General features: G+C 41.4%; 2 protein-coding genes across 2 annotated transcripts in view; one reads left to right on the plus strand and one right to left on the minus strand.

The window, feature by feature from the left end:
- The window catches only part of LOC117481203 (calcium-binding protein 5-like), a 35,984-nt gene extending 28,511 nt beyond the window's left edge, over positions 1-7,473 (plus strand). Inside the window, exons 6-9 of the mRNA XM_034128809.1 lie at positions 5,634-5,654; positions 6,832-6,941; positions 7,064-7,211; positions 7,463-7,473. Coding sequence (XP_033984700.1) covers positions 5,634-5,654; positions 6,832-6,941; positions 7,064-7,211; positions 7,463-7,473 — 290 coding nt within the window. The remainder of the gene's footprint in view (positions 1-5,633; positions 5,655-6,831; positions 6,942-7,063; positions 7,212-7,462) is intronic.
- A 947-nt stretch (positions 7,474-8,420) lies between these two features.
- Positions 8,421-15,202, minus strand: LOC117481209 (up-regulator of cell proliferation-like). Its single transcript, XM_034128821.1, has 4 exons — positions 15,115-15,202; positions 11,574-11,855; positions 11,215-11,481; positions 8,421-10,917 (listed from the first exon to the last, which is right to left on the minus strand). The coding sequence occupies exons 1-4, from the start codon at positions 15,200-15,202 to the stop codon at positions 10,070-10,072; spliced, it is 1,485 nt and encodes a 494-aa protein (XP_033984712.1). The 3' UTR covers positions 8,421-10,069.
- Positions 15,203-17,399: the final 2,197 nt, after the last annotated feature.

The raw sequence follows: 17,399 nt of genomic DNA on the forward strand, positions 1-17,399 counted from the left end.
TGGCCCGTAGTCTGCCTGCATCGAGCAAAATCCCCAGATACTCCACCTGCTGGTGAGGTATGGGACTGCTCTTCTTCCAATTGACCGCAAATCCCAACTTGGTTAGGGGTAGGATCAATTGGGCGGTTTGGAACATTGCCCATTCCCTGGACCTGGCCATGACTATGAGGTTGTTGAGATCAAATAAAACCCTCATGCCATGGTCTCGAAGCGGCTGGAGCGCTGTGGTCACACATTTGCTGAACGTGCGTGGGGATAGGGAATAGCCGAACGGTAATCTGTTGTGCTCGTAGGTCTGTGCGGTGGAGCAATTTTGACATGAAAGTAAGCGTCCCTCAGGTCGATGGTTTGTGAACCAATCGCCCGGCTGCACCAGTTCCAGCAATTGTTTTATGGTTAACATTATGGAACTTTTTGCAGACAATAGGGGCGTTCACACCAAGTACTTTTCCCACAGTAGTTCATGAGAACTTTAGTTCATGAGAGCTCTTTAGTTCTGATGAACTAAAGCAGATCGCGTTCACACCAAAATGAGTTCCTGGGGGTGGATTAGGCAAATGAGCCGCTGACGTCACTTCTTCTTCTTCTGCTTTGGGTTTACTGGCAGGCCGCAAACAACTTCACGGCGAGTACAGTAGGTGGCGGTATGCACCTTAAAGTTGCAATTCGCCAAAAAACCGAGAGAAGAAGAAGAAAAAAAACTTCCACTTCCGCTGTATGCTTCTGTTTACCTTCCGACCTCAGACACGGTATGGAGTTGACGTTTTGGTGGTCGTGTTATACAGCTTCGTAACCGAGTTATTTAAGCCAATAACTCAGCCACAAATACAAATACAGATCGACCATTCAAATGCAATAGAAATGCTGAGTCGGAGGCGAAGGCGGTTAAGAAGCCTTAATAAAAGGATTGGACCACGAAAAGCACACGCTATGGACATGTTTCGCCAGGACAGCTGAGCATGATGACCGTTATCACGCCCAAAGAACAGCAATGGTACGTTCATTAAATCACATTAATACTATCTAATGTAGGATTTATGGAGTTATGTAGGGCTAATTTGTGTCTTTGTATGTGTTTCCAGATATGCGGCCTGGTGGGAGAAGGTGGTGCAAACGTACACCAGTGGATCAAAGATTTCCGAATGTCCAAGGGCTCGTTTCAACTCCTCTGTATTCGCCTGGAAGCAACGTTGGGGAGACGCAACCTAAAAAAATCGCCGCTGGGCAAGACACGTGCACAGCCCTTGAGGCATCTGAACAGCATGGAAATTGTAAATTGACAATAAAGCTGATCTTTTGTACAGTGCATTTGGTTCTCTCTTTTATTTACCACAGTCAACAGACACAATTACAAGAGTGCAGACGCACCTTAGTGCAAAGATTACATGTCAGTATCAAAACAGTACTCTTACTGTATATTTGTATATTAATATGAGTATATTATTATGTTAAATGTGTGTTAAAGACAATGGGATGAGGTTGAAAGCTCTTTAAAAACCTTTTGTATATCATCTTTACTGTGATAAATACATACATGTTAAGCATACACACCTGAAGAACTACGTTACACACACACAGGTTAGTCTGTGTACCGCTGCACTGCTGCTGGTTTAAACAAAGACAGTCATGATGCTAGTGCCGTGCATGTAGGTTCTCTTTTATTTATCAGCAGCAGATCAATAAGTGTCAGTAGTATCAAAACAATATAATAACAGTGGCAATATATATATATATATATATATATATATATATATATATAATAACAATAGGTAGGCTCAGCAGCAGACACACCTTAGTGCAAAGTTAGGTGTCAGTATTAATAACAGTGGCATATATATATATAATCACAATAATACAAAATTAACTCTCCCAGGTGTAGGCAATTTGGGGTGAAGTGTCTTGCCCAGGGACACAACGACATCCTGACTGCAGTGGGGTTTGAACCTGTGCTCCCCTAATCCGAACACCCACGCACCAGACCACTGCACCACACGCCTCCCAACAAGTCATTGTACAGTTTATCAACGACGACAAGTTTTTCTTAATTTTTGTATTGAAGGCCTGTTGGATTTAATCAGCTCGCTTAGCACTGCCAGAAGCCCAGCCTGAAAGGTATTTTGTTGCTCCACCTCGATTCCTGGGCCTGTGTGAATGCAGCAGCCGTTCGTCGTGCATCTCCTTGGCACGCAGGTCCTCATTCTCCTTGCTGACCATGGCACGGCGGTCCATCGCCATGATGGTGTCAAGGAAGCTGTCATCGCGTGCCCACTTTCCTAAGGTGAAATATGCAAGATACAAGATCAGTTTAATCGCAACAACGAGACAACATTGTCCAACATTGGACATGGTGCAGGCAGGAACAGTGTACAAAATTCAGGTGTAAAGTATAAGATAGGATCAAATAATATCAAATAAAAAATAAATATCAAAGTGCCCTTATTTATTGTTTTGTGCTTAATGTATGCTTGAACTTTGTTTTATAGGGATTCGTGGACATCAGTTAGATGTGTAACCTTCTTTCAAGGCCAGAGTAGTTACAGTGTAAGTGGATTGACATCTAACATAACATGGCTGAGTACAATTATAACAATCAATAAAAAAAAGGAAAAATAAATAGAATTTCAATTACATTTCTACTTAAATGTGCAAAAATATTAGAACATCAGTCTTTGTGGCATGCAGGTAATGAACTGTTTAAGCTTGTACCATTAACATGTAGAATGAATGTTGCAAATGACTTGAAATTATAGCAACTAGGTAGCATTATGTCCAGCTAGCATGCTAATTGTTAACGTTATATTATCGTTTTATCCCGGAGGGGAAACTAGTTTCTAATCCTGAGAGAAACACCTCGCCTGAAACACACGATTAGTGCCATGAGTTAGTGAAGCAAATTACAGAACATTACACACTTATTCACAAGTCAAAACGTGTTCATAGCGGGGACGGCTGAGAATAGCTAGCTCGCTAGATGTTGTTAGCCAGCTTGGACCTATTATAGCAAGTTCTAGCATGGCTAGCTCGATCTACTGAGCAAATAAAAGTACATCTAAGACCAGTATTGTGCAGATTAAAACAGATTAAAACAGTGCAGTGCATGTATTTTATTTTACCTTCGTAGCCGTCCCGACATTACTTTGCCAGGTCTGCTAACTTTGCTGATCGAGCCACGGAAACTGCATTCAGTAGAAGCTTCTGAATGCGTCCTCCGAGTAAATCGCCAGAAGCGCAGACACATCCTCATCACTCCACCGCTCCAATTGATTTATTTAGTGTTGCTATAATAACTGCTTTCACAAAAGGAATATCTTCGGGTGCGCTGCCCGAAGCGAGCAAATACAATGGCCGCTTACAACAAAAAATTCAGAGTCAAACGGGCGTGGTTTGCATTCCGCACAGCCAATCAGACGTACGAACTACTTTCTCCCACGACAGTCCCTGCTCTCTAGCAGGGACTGAAAAGCGGGTCGGACGAACTAAATTGAGCTACTTTAGTTCCTGGGGCTTTTTGGTGTGAACGCAAATATATCGTAGTTCTGATGAACTATTGTGGGAAAAGTACACCAAAGTACTCCGGTGTGAACGCACCTAATGTGCTGATTCAGGATGCGAAGATCCAGAATGGGTCTGAATTCTCCTGTCTTCTTGGAAACCAGGAAGTACATAGAGTAAAGCCCCTTTTCTCTGTCCTGAGAGTGCACAACAGACACTGCCTGTTTTTGCAACAGGGCCTGAATCTCTGTTGAAAGGAAACCTATCTCCTCCTGGGATGATAGATGTGCCTCTCTTATGCCCCTGAATGGAGGAGGGACGCTGAAAAACTGGAGTGAGTAACCCAGTTTCAGTGTCCTGTCCATCCACTCTGTCAGTACACAGCTGAGCTTCCATTCCCCATAAAACTGTGTTAGGGGACATGCAAGCAGCTGTGGAGCCGCAGCTAAGAAGCTGTGGTACTCTCTGGTGGCCGGCACGCTCTCGCGGGGCCGCGCGCTCCGTCATAATGCCGTCTTCACACAGACGGTGAAATGCATTAATCGGAGCTATTACACTAGGCGAGGTGTGTTTTCTGACAACACGCCGGCCATAATGTTCCTGCATCCGCATAGCGCTTTGACAGCACTTCCTGCGGTTTATCACACTCACATGCGCGCGCCCACTAGCTGCTTCCTTTACTGGAGTTTACAACTGGGGCGGCGAGTGGGGAATCGTGTCTCATAATGGGTGCCCAGTTAACATCGTATGAAACGGATCTTGCCGATTTCAACTAGACATTATGGGGAAATGTGGAATTGTGGAGAGAGATGACTCTTACTCTGGGATAAATGCAATCGTTTTTATTGAATGCATTTTTCACACACACATCAATCTAGAACTAGGGTTACAATACGTAAGCCACCGTTCTTGCAACAGGGCCTGAATTTCTGTTGAAAGGAAACCTATCTCCTCCTGGGATGATAGATTTGCCTCTCTTACACCCCTGAATGGAGGAGGGACGCTGCAGAACTGGAGTGAGTAACCCAGTCGCAGCATTCTGTCCACCCATTCTGTCAGTACACAGCTGAGCTTCCATTCCCCATAAAACTGTGTTTTAGGGGACACGCAAAGAGCTGTGGAGCCGCAGCTAAGAAGCTGTGGTACTCTCTGGTGGCCCTCTCCTCCGCCAAACCTTCCATGAAAGGAAGATTGGCTTATGGGGAACCGACATGAAAAAGGCCGATTTTCTGTGGAGGTCCTTGAACGCACCGCGGCCACTCTCTCGGGGCCGCACGCCTTCGTATTAACGCTGTGTTTCACATTAACGGTGAACTGCATTAATCGGAGCTATTATGTCACGCGGCAGCGGAGCAGAGGTTCTCCGCCCAGCCTGCTGCCTGTGGGAGCAGATGGGCTGCCAGGCTCTCATCAAGGGGGGGCACGCCGGGACATGCTGTGTCCGTGCGGCCCTGCACCCTGAGGATCCCCACCATACCAGCCACTGGAGCCTTCGCCTTCAGTGGCTGTCGCCACGACGCCTCCACACACTGCCAGATCTGGCAACGGGGGTGAAACGAAGGCTGGCTGCGCCGAGCGGACCAGGCCGTAGAACCCCTGGCGGAGGCGGCTCACCGGTTTCGGCGGCAGTGGTGGGGGGAGTGGTAGCACTACACACTCCGCCGCCATGGTCATCACCAGGGGGAAGTCCTGGCGGACAAACCTGGGCGGTGGACTTCCATGGACGCCGGACCCAGAAGTGCCCGCCAACGAGAAGTCCTCGCCATCCTCCTCCATCTGCCCCGCTGGAATGGCGAACGTGAATGGCAAACGTGAGGGCCTAAGATATTCTACAAAATTATATTTAAAAACATTAAAAAAAATAATATTCTTTTTAATATATATTTTTTAAATATTTTTTTTGTTATATTTTTCATTAGTTTTACCAAAATAACTTGATTTAATTGTATTTAAAATAACATTCCCAAAGAAATAAATCCTTCAAATCTGCCTATTCCGTTTCTGTTGGAATGTGAATGGTTAAATTAAAGAAGCTCGTCTCTGCGAGTTACTGTGAATACAGGAGCTGATTGGTGGTCCAGCTATGAATTCACAGAGGGCCATCTATAGTAACTCAACGAGAGAGTAATGTCAAATGACAGTACAATTGACCAATCATATCTGCCCTCTAAATGAGTGGGTTTTATTATCGCGGACTTTATGACAAGTTCCGCCCGCTGTGAAGCTTTTCTCCGTGACGTTGTTTCCATAGCAACAACAACTTCCTGTCAACAGCAACAACAAACTCGCCTTAAAAATAAAAGCATGTCCATACAAAAATAGGAAGCAAAGCCAAATTACACTTAAAGGTAGGGTAGGTAAGAATGGAGAAACAAGCTCGAGTGCGCTAGAATTTGAAAGTACGCAGCCGAAAAAAATCTTCCCCTTCCTTCAGACTTCCTTACAGAGCCCCTCCTCCAACACACACGAACGCGCACATGACTAATGAGGGCACGAGATAAGTTTGTGCACGAGATGGAAGGCTGACAGGCAGGTAGGCCATCCAGTTATTTGAGCCGGGCCGGCTAAAATAATTGGTCGTGCTTTTTAAAGCGCCACGGCTTCCACAGATGACATTTTTTTATGTATTTATTGTCAAAGCATTTAATGTATTCATTGCTATCGGGATGTTAAGAGCATTCCATGGAATATAACAAAAAGTGTTTCTGAAGTGAATTACCTACCCCACCTTTAAGACATATAAACAACTGCAACGAAAGTAACAAACACAATGCAATATCCTTTTCAATTTCAAAGAACACAAATTGGGTTATTTACAGGTGTTGTTTTGTGTGGTAAAGGGTTGCTGTCATTGATGCGTTTTGCACCCCGGGCCGTTGTTTTGTTATTCCGCTGAAGTATACGTTGTGACGTAATAACTCTTTTATTTTATTTTTTTTGAGGGAAGGTGGGGGTCAGAGGGCCTAGGTATAAAAGTCACGGCTCGCCACTGGTTAATTAAAATATTATATTAAAAGGTTAGTCAGTGATTCTGATAGTGTATAGGCCTTGCTGGCGCTGACGGCCCAACACTGCCACACAATACTTAACTAAGGTACTAAACAGTCAGACTCCTGGCTGAAAGTCAGGTTTTTTTTTTATCATGTCCATACCTGCATTTTTCTTGCGATCCTTGTTGCTCTCTATACTACGTAACTTGACTTTTGTATTGACATGTGGGTTACAAATTGATTACGTGAGTTGCAATAAATAAAGTGCCTTTATTTTGTAGGTATATCTCCCTACAGTGAATGAGAAAAGCCTGAACATTTCTTGCCTACTTGTTTTCTACCCCCTAAGGTGGCGGCAGAGTGGACTTCGAAGACTTTGTGGAACTGATGGGTCCTAAAATGCTCGCTGAGACAGCAGACATGATTGGAGTCAAGGAGCTGAGGGATGCCTTCAAAGAGGTCTGCCAGACAATTTGTAACAAAAAGATCACCCCCTTTCACAAACTTTAACTTGTTTCAACTGTAATGCATTTATTTGTATGTGCTTTCAATGTTTCATACTCCTTTTTTTTATTTCCCAGTTTGACTCTGATGGTGATGGTCAGATCAGCCTCGGAGAGCTGAGGGAAGCCATGAAAAAGCTAATGGGGGAGCAGCTGAACCACCGCGAGATAGACGAGATCCTGCGAGATGTTGACCTCAATGGGGACGGAGAGGTGGACTTCGAAGGTATGTGATTTCAGAAAGAAAAATATAAAAGGGAAAAAAATTGTTTTATGTGGTACTCACCACTCAGCTTGTTTTTCAATCAGGCTAATAAGATCAGATTTAGAATCAAGTTTATGGCCAAGTATGTTCACGAATTTGCTTTGGTATTCAGGCTAACTAAATACAGAAATGGAGTATTGAAGAAAGTATGTATTTAAAAGCCATACTCCCTTCCCTTCAACAATAACACCACACCTTATTGGTGTTTGTAGTTTTCCGTTAATTCAACATCTCTCAAGTATAAGAGAATGCATTTAATGTGTAACTGTTGTATGAATGTAATAATGTATAATTTATTTAACATGTACTAAGAGATTGTAAAGTGATAATTCAGCAGATGGTTGCTCAAAGCTTCTCTTTAGAAGTGGATTTAAATTTGAATGTATTTGAACTGTGAATACCATACGAGCAACAATTTGGTTTGCAGTACATAAGAGAAGTTACCTGATTTGTCAGTTTACACACAGTATTCAATCAATCAAGTTAAAATTAGAAGAGAAGTTACTTTAGGTGTTCAGTTGGCCTGTTGAGATTTCCGAGGATGTTTTCTTTTTGTAATTTGGGTGAACTGGCCCTTTAAACATGCAGTTTACTATATAACCTGCGTGAATCTTAAGTATTTATTATCACTTATCACAAATGTACTATCTAAGCTCTTCCATTCATAACATTGTGACTGTCATTACTGTTGAATATTGTAGTGTAGAAGGCAAAAGTAACATTGGATTATTTATACACTTTATTGCACAAACAGCCTCAAAAATACATAGCAAAACTTTTATTCAGGACTTTTGATACGATACAACCTATATCTGCAAATAAATCTTGCAGATGTTGTATATTCAGTGTCAACTATCTTTTTGATACAAATTTGATAACAATAACAGGATTGTTCTTTTTGGTCTACACACCTGTCACAGGTCCTGTTTCTTTGTTCAGGCGAAAATGAATATACAGAATGTCACAAAGTAGTACTTGCTTATTTTCTGCAACTATATACATGTTTAATGTTTGTACAGTGTCAGATATTTTAAGAAATGCATTATACATTTTAATGTATTAACAATGAATAAGAGTGACAATAAATTAGTTTATATTGCTCAGTAATCTTTTATTTTCTCTTTTTTTTTTAAATAAAATTAAAACATGCTCCAGGGAAATAACTGCATTTTCCCTTTGCCATCTTTTCCTGCCTCACAAACCTTTCCAGAATCTATCCACATCGCTGATAAATTGCATCAGATCACCTCTTCCCTGGCACTTTTTGAGGTCCCCTATGAGTCTCTTTTTCAAAGCATGTGCCGTCTCACTGTAGTCAACACTGAAAGGTGCCATAGGTGGAGTCCCGTTCCAAACCGGAGGCATGTACCAACTGAAAGTGTCTTGATCAAACTCCATCACATCTGAGCACTTAGTGATTTTGGCCTTCCTCATCCTAGTGTCCTTTCGGATCACTTCATTGAGCTGTTTCACCAACTCTTTACCTCTCTTCTTCCTCTCTACAGCAGGACTTTCTGACATGTTGGTGTGCACAAAATGACAGAGTGGCTTCTTGCCCACATTCTTCAACCTCGTGAAAGCATGAAGCACCATTTCTAAGAGATCTTTCTCTTTTGAGTTGTCAATGGAAACAGTGACGATTGTGGCGTCACTAAGTGCTACAGCGAGGCTCGCTACTTCTATGTCACGTTCATGGCTGTGATCATCTTGGACAATCTGATGTGGTTTCAGTCCCTCTGTGTCAATTATCATGATGCAGTCGCACTCCAGTTTCCTCCTGACGTGTTCGTTGACATTGATCAGGTGGATGAACGCCCCTCTGGTGCATGTGCCTTTGCTGACTGCAAACCTGACCCCAAACATGGTGTTTAGCAGAGTCGATTTTCCTGAGTTCTCAGCTCCAATGATTGTGATGACTTTCAGCTTACTTTTGGAATGCATAGACTTGTGAAGCTCCCTTAGCACCTCAGTGATCCATTTCAACGGAATGTTTGCAACATCTCCATCAACGAGCTCAAGAGGGAAACCATCTAGCAGCATCTGAGCACAGAGTTCAGGAAGTTGTTCCAAGGTCTTTCTTTGACTGCTGAATTCTGGCAGGTGATTCACACATTGGAACAGCTGGCCACACTCTCGTAAAAAGTGCTCAAGGCGTAAAGAACAAGCTGATATTTTCTGATCAATCTCTGCAATCTTTTCTGTGTCTTCAGGACATTTTTCCCTTAGCTCTTTATATCTATCTTTCAGATCTGACAGTTCATTTCGGGACAGATTGTCCAAATCCATTTCCAGCCATTTGAGGAAATAGTAGCGTTGCACTTCTGAGGCCACCCCTTGAAAGAATCTAAGCATTGCAGAGCTTATCTCTAATCTTTGCTGGTGAGTTTTAAGATCTTTTTCTGTTATTTTCAAAGACTTGCGGTAGTCCTCAATGTTTTCATTGCCAGCGTTTCGCAGTCTCCAGTACTCCGTTTTGAGCAATGAAAGCTCTTTCCAGATGTGTCCCTGGGAAGGTAGTTGTTTTTCTTTGAACATAGAGGTGTTAGCGATGTGTTGGATGATGTTATCTGCATTCTTCCTAACACCCTGGCATTCATCAATGTCCTCATCAACCAAGATATCACAGCGGCGAGCTGTGTCTGCCAAATTTTCCATCGACACTTTGACTGGGCAGTTTCCAAGCATCTTAGGGATTGATTCCTGGAGGGCCTTTACCAGTTCTGACTCCGTATTTTTCCTCTGGCTCACAGTAGTTGTCTTTAAACTAGGTTTGATTGTCATCGTTTTGAGTGTGAAGCTTTTCCCCTGTATGCTGCTTATCAAAAGCAACCTGGCTTCCACAACCATCCCTTCCAAATGCTTGAAGTAATCCATTTCTGACTCATCACAGAAGATGTACAGTACACAGCTGCAGAGGTCTGGCAGAGGAATGAGAACTGCTTGTCGAAGTCCCTGATGTCTCCTCTGAGGTTGGCGACGGCCAGCGGCTCAGTGAATTTGTCTGTGTTTTTTTTCCCACACGGGAGGTACCAGGTCATTTCAACTAGCCCCTCAGAAATCTGCCTGGGTACATCACCACCCTCCATGTTACGATTATAAAATATATCATAACACTCCTTAGTGTTGCTGAGCAGTTTGTTCAGCACCTGAGATTTGGACAGGCTCGTCCTCCCCAGCCTGACGAACGACAGCAGAGGAATATCAGTGAGCACAATTCTTTCTTCACAGCTTAAGTTTCTGAATGCCAGTTTGGAGGGGCTGAAGGTCCGAACTATTTCGCGCATAGCCCACAGCATCATGGTGATTTCTCTTGTGTCATGGTTGGGCATGAGGAGCGGGACCGCGAACTGGCACAGTGCCATTTTCACAACCATGTCTTGTTGAAGAAATCCGTCGGAACAGAGAAACAACGCAGTTATCAGGTCCAACGGATTGATGGTGTTTTGCTTGTCTGTGTCAACATCTTTGGACACACATTTAACACTTCGAGCATTTGCGTTTAACATCATGAGTTTCCTCAAAAAAGCCTCAGGATATGACTTTGGGCTTTCAAGTTTGCTCTCTGATGTATCACTTTGATTGATCTCAAGAACAGTGCTTAGTGTGAGCTTGTCATCATAATAGTCTTCAAGGCCCATCTTTGACAGCACCTTCCTGAAACAGGCCTCTGTGGATCAACATGAAGAGATAGATGAATGAGGATGTCACATTTTGTTCTATATCTATTAGTTAAAGAGGAATTCCATACAAACTTTGACTAAATATTTATTAAGATCAGTTAGTCTCAGAACTTATCCATGGATCGAGCAATTTATTCTAATTCAAAATGTGTTTTATTCTTAAACACCTTTTGTTTATTTTCCCCCACTCTCTCTCATATAATTATCTTGCACTTATGAACAGTTAGCATGTTAGTATGAGCAGTGTGATTTTAAAATAAAAAGCAGGGGATATAAGCCCTCACCTGTGAGTATCGTTGTAGAGACAGGCTCATTGCACCTGTCGATCAGCATTGTCGAGACTTCGATGGTGTATTCCGTCCCTGGCTCTAAATTAGAGATTGTCTTGAAGCACTCTTTTGTCTGTATCGCTAGTGGCTCTTTTCCCTGACTTTTGAGGGTTATAATGAACTGATGTTTAATTCCCTCCATGTTTTCCCCTTTGGTCCATTTCAAGGTCACGGCGCTGGCCTCTGAATGTGTTTTGGTTAAGAGCCGAGGGGCTGGCACCGCTGTAACAGAGTAGTCATTTGAAAATACATTATTTTTCATGCACACACTCCAGTGTAAAGATATTTAATGGGTTGTCATCTCAAATGTTTACCTGTGAAAACAAAGTTCTCAACCCATTCACTTAAATTACCATCCTTGTCTGTGGCCACACTGAATATATACCGCTGTCCAAGCTCAAGGTCGTTTATTTCAAATTGATGAGCATCTTTGACGACAGAGTAACCTTCCAGCTCTCTTCCGTGGATCCACTCTCCTTTAGTCCACTTTACTATGAAGTTTTTAGGCCCCTTTAGTCCCTTCGGCAGTTCCCAGCTCAGGACCAGAGAGTTTATTTCCACTGAAGACAACATTATCTTACCAGGAGGGGGCACCACTGGCAAAGACAAGAGAGTAAAAGGAGTCATTAGTGAACATGTCATGATAGACCTTATACCCAAACATCATGTTGTCAAACTTTTTGTCACAGGAAGACTTTTGTCACATGGCAATGTATTTTTAACCTGTTAAGCCCGAGAGACCCCGGTACCGGGACACTGCCGCAACATCTTGCAGGAAACAGTGTCAGAGGGCATGTTCATTTAATAAAACTATGAATGTTTTATATCCATGTAACGGGAAGAAACTCATCTAACTGATCATTTTTTTTTTTTTTCAAAAGAAAACCCACAATGCTAACACTGAGCCTCTGAATTAGCAACGAGCGAAAAATGCTAACACCTTACTGCACCGAAAATCACTCACAAAACCTTATTATTTATCTTTTCACCATATCACCCACATTACCACTGAATTATACGAAATGGCGACGTTATAAGCAAAAACGGACATCAAAACAGGTGACGCTAGGTAGCTAAAAATGCTAACATTTTTACCTTGGCTCTGTAGTCTCTCCAAAGTGGTCTTCAATGGCATTAAAATGATAAAAACGCTACTGAAGTTAATCCATAGGTTAATCCAATGTGTCTGTGTCCCTTTGAAATGATTTCTGATAATCCATAAGTATTAAAACTGCTTTTCTGTTTCCAGATGTTAAAGCTAGAGATAGGTTCACTCTGATGGAAAATTACATGCGCGAAGCCCCCACCTTTTCTCTTCACAATGAGTGTGTGTGGGGGACTCCCCCTTCAATTCTATTGGCTCTAATGGTCAGAAAGAGGTGTCAACCATCAAAATCGAGCAAGGGAAGCCAGAGATATGGAAAATCCACCCAAATGACCCCAGAAGTGGTTTCTTTTTGCTAAATCTCTCAAAAAAGGTCAAATGTCACTTGTGTTGCATCAATCTTGATACAGGGTACTTATTATATGTTGTACTTTGGATTCCTAAAGCTTTTAGTCTACCTTACCATCATCCAAGGGTGATTTTCACTATAAGTAAAAAAAGAATTTTTGGACGGACACTATAATTTACAGTTTTTTACTATGTAAAATCTGAGTTTTCTTTAAAATAAAAAACATCTATATTGATTCTGACTTTTCTACATCCAACTCACAGGTTTATCATTACTTTGAGAAAAAAGATTATTAATTTAACCCTTTTAGAAGGGAAGATATGGTAATTTGTTCTGGGAATGTCATTTTCGAGCCTGAGACCTGAAAAACAGGCTCAGGGCTTAACAGGTTAAAAACCATGCAATAATGAACAATTAACCTGTTAAGCCCTGAGCCTATTTTTTTATTTTAAAGTAAATTCCGATTGAACATAGTAAAAAAATGTAAATTATACTTTCCGTCCAAAAAAAAACCCATTACTTATAGTGAAAACCACCCTTGAATGATGGGATAGTAGACAAAAACCTTTAGGAATCCAAACTATAACATATAATAAGTACCCTGTATCAAGATTAATGCAAAACAAGTTAAATTTGACCTTTTTAGAGAGGTTTAGAAAAGAAAACCCACCTCTGGGTACATTTGGGTGTATTCGCCGTATCTCTGGAACCCATTGGTCGATTTTGATGATTGACACCTCTTTTGAACCATTAGAGCCAATAAAATCTAGGGGGGGGTTCCTAAATCCATCTAAACATTACCATTGAGGAGTGAGAGTGATGCGCACGCAGTTTTCCCAAAAGCAAAAGCTCCGTTACACTTTAATGAAAAATAAGTTTATTGCCATAAATGTTATGTATGACACATTAAAAGGTTGTTAAATGTTAAGAAGCCCTGAGACACAGTTTTGTGAATATTTCTGTGTTTGCCCCCGTCGGCGGGGGAAATCGGGCTTAACAGGCACCTTTTTTATTGTGTGCTTTTACTCTGAAATGTGTTTGCTTTTTAACTGGTTTTACTTCCTGCTGCATGCTTTTATTTTTGAAATGTTTGGATTGGATTTTAACCCCTTCTGCCATGCTGATTGAGACTGACTGAGACTGGGAGAGACTGAGGGAGGCAGAACACAGCAGAACACAGCAGAACACAGCAGGAAATTGTATTTTAGACAGCTCTGATTTTTGTTTCTTAGTAAAGTTTGTATGTGCTCCTGAATACATGATTTTGTTAAAAACTTACACTTTAGTAATTGGCTCCTTGATTACCCAGTTTTGCTTTCTACCTGATTTAAAAGAACCCTTGCACTCTCCATAAAGTATACCCCTCCCCCCTCCTTACAATTTCACTCAATGTTTTTTAATGCTTGGCTTCCCCAACTCTGGAAGTTTGCTAATCTATCGCTGCTTTTTAAACATCATCTTCTCAAGCATATTCCTCAGAAAGCTTGTATTCCTGTATCATTTTATTTTCATAATTGTACTTTACTTACTTAAATCTACACTACATTCCAACCTTTACCCATCCAGACACACCTTCAGGAGTAATTTTATGTGAGTGAACCTCTCATGTACTTATAAGGACCTGCTCTACCTACTGAGTCACAGCCGGCCCTTATCACCAGTTTACAGTAAAAGTGAATCATTCACCAGCAATATAATCCACAGGTTATTAGAGTCTGTGTTTTTTACTAAGTGGCTCTGGAGGTATACAAATATGTTGTGAATAATACCAAGATAAACAGCACAACACACATTACAACAAAACATAAAACATTTGATGGTTAATACCTTTGCCCTGCCCCGTCATAAACTCTTTTCTTTGAGACAAAACTTTCGGCCACACCTTGCACGGAACTCTTTAGGTTTTTTTCAGATCAGTTAATGCTTTACCAAATGAAGGATTTTTGTATTGCATTCCACCCAATAACAATGCTTACTTCTATGCCCATATCTTTAAGTGCCATATAAACATATGTTTTATATGTAACACTGTGCCCGTCATTAGATTCCACTCTTTTCCTATGACCTTTATTTTAACTCAGGAAAGCAATGAGGTATATACTTTGCTTACAATAGAGAAAAGTAAAAAAATTATAGAAACACAAATAGGAAGTAAAGTTGGTCAAATTTGACAAAAACTGTGCTCACTTGTACTTATTCAAAACCTACTTTTTCTTGTATAATGAAAGTATATTTTCAAATACAATATAAAATATATTATTCTCATTTATTGAAATATATTATATAAATATATATATATATATATATATATATATATATGTATTTGTATATAAATTATGAAAAGTCAGCAGTATGGATGACAACGGTTGGCATGTTGCAATCTGTTCTTTAAAACTCTTACCTGTGTTCGGCTCACTGGACCTAACATTTGTGATGTATTCTGTCTCTGGCTCTAAATCTGAGTACTCTTCTGTGCGTATCGCTTGCATCTCTTTGCCTTGACTCCGTTTCAAGGACACAGCCGTTGCATCTATATGTACTTTTGCTGTTGGGTGTCGAGGGAATGGCACTGCTGCAAGAAAGCCATAATTTGACAGTAAATTAGTAAATAAAATGGTAATATGCACACATTACATGAAATAAATATGAAATGTCTTACCTTCTCTATATTCTGTGGAAAGAAATTCCTGGACCGATTCACTTAAATTACCATCCTTGTCTTCTGTGGCCACACTGAATAAATATTGCTGTCCAAGTTCAAGATCGTTTATTACAACTTGATTATTATCTTTGACGACCTTGTAACCCTCCAGTTTTCTAGCGTTGCTCCAACCCCCTTTACTCCACATTACTCTGAAGATCTTGGGCCCCTTCAGTCCCTTTGGCACTCCCCAGCTCAGGATCACAGAGTCTGTTGTCACTGACTGGAACTCTATTTTACCAGGAGGGGGCACCACTGGCAATCATAAGAAAGCACAAGAAATAGTTTGTGTGATTCATGTTACACCTTATATCCAAACATGATAAACTGTGAAACATTTTTAACTCACACAGGCTCCATCCTCTGCTCTATGGGAAATACTCTTCTCCCATCACACGCACGCATTCGGTCCCTCACATTTGCATAAACGTTGCCTGCCAGTCAGGACAAGCCTACCCACATACATAAAGACCATCCAATATGGCAGCTTTGCCGCTTTCCTTTTACTCTTGATAGAGGATGGCGTCACCACTGCAAGAACCTTATCTCTGCGTCCCAGCCAAAAATCTGTGGGATAACTTCCTGAGGTTTGTAAAGCAGGTAAGGTTTTCACGGCCCTGCTCGCCTTGCTCAACCTGCTTTGGTTTTGCCTTTGCTCCTCGACAAGTGTATCAAGGTGTCCTGGCAAAAAATACCAGAAGATGAGAGCCCCGATTGCAGGGCTAGGGGATTTTTCTGAGGGGTCAGAGACATTTTATACTGGCGCATACAGCCTTCTGCAGACAGCCTGTACCTTCGCTGCTGCATGACAGACACGCTGGAGTAATTGATCAATGAAATAGCGCTGGTCAGGATGAGTATGGTGGGTCCATGTTTTGAGGTGGGCGTACATTTGTTGGGGCTCCGCCCACTGTACCCATTAGAGGGTGGCGTCTGTGTGAGTTATAACTGGAATAAGGTTAAGTATTGTAACCCAAGTTCTATGTTTAGTCATTTAATAATAATCTTTATTTTTTGTAAAGATGTGAACATTTTGGGTGGAAAATAACAAGATATAGAAATAATGTCAAGAGCACAACATGTTATGGTTTATACCTTTGCCTTACCCTTTGTCAAACCTATCATAAAATCTATCCACAACATTCAGCACAAAACTGTTTCGTTTTTTTCCAGGTGCAGTACATTTCAAAATAAAATGGAAGATTTTTGTAAAAGACAAAGGTACTAGTGTTTACTTCTGTAGTATTTACTCACCTGTAGATTGTGCAGAGTTTCGGCGTTCCTTACCACGAGATATCTGTAAAATAAAATAGTGTTAATAAAAAATTGCAGCATTTCACAATTACAGGATATTTTTGCCTCATTTACACGTGTTATGTTCACCGTTGCATTCAAGCTGCAGATCTGCATCTGAGTACTCCTGTCGAAGCTATTCCCCTCGGCTTTGTCACACACATTGATGAGCTTTTGAGTGTGCATGACTTCAATGTGTTTCGCTACCTGGAACTTGAGGTAGGATCTGGGATAGAAGGAACGAATGGCTTACTGTTAACTGCAAAACTCCCGCTTTGGTTGGTAGGGGCTACCAAAATCCACATCAAATAAACGTTTCTAGTAGTTTCTTTTTGACACATTTAATCACATGATTTCAACTTTTAAATATGCCTTGCCCTGTTAACTTGCAAATTACTAATAGTTGAAATCAAAATGTCTTGTGACAGTTCTGTACATTTTGCCCTCCTCCTTCTTGTACGTGGAGTCAGCAGACACTCCTGACAATTCTTTTTTATGGAAGACAGACAGTAGACTCTTCCCCTCTCTCCCACCTCTCCACCCTGCCCACACTGGACCAGGACTTTAACACCCCCCCACACACACAGACACAACAAATCCAGCACCAGTCACTTTTACACTGCTATGGACATTTTTGCACTCACATTTTTGCACTCTCATTTGCACTATGTACACCATATTTTTTATATATA

The sequence above is a fragment of the Trematomus bernacchii genome, unplaced genomic scaffold (assembly GCF_902827165.1).
Source record: "Trematomus bernacchii unplaced genomic scaffold, fTreBer1.1, whole genome shotgun sequence".
Classification (NCBI taxonomy): domain Eukaryota; kingdom Metazoa; phylum Chordata; class Actinopteri; order Perciformes; family Nototheniidae; genus Trematomus; species Trematomus bernacchii.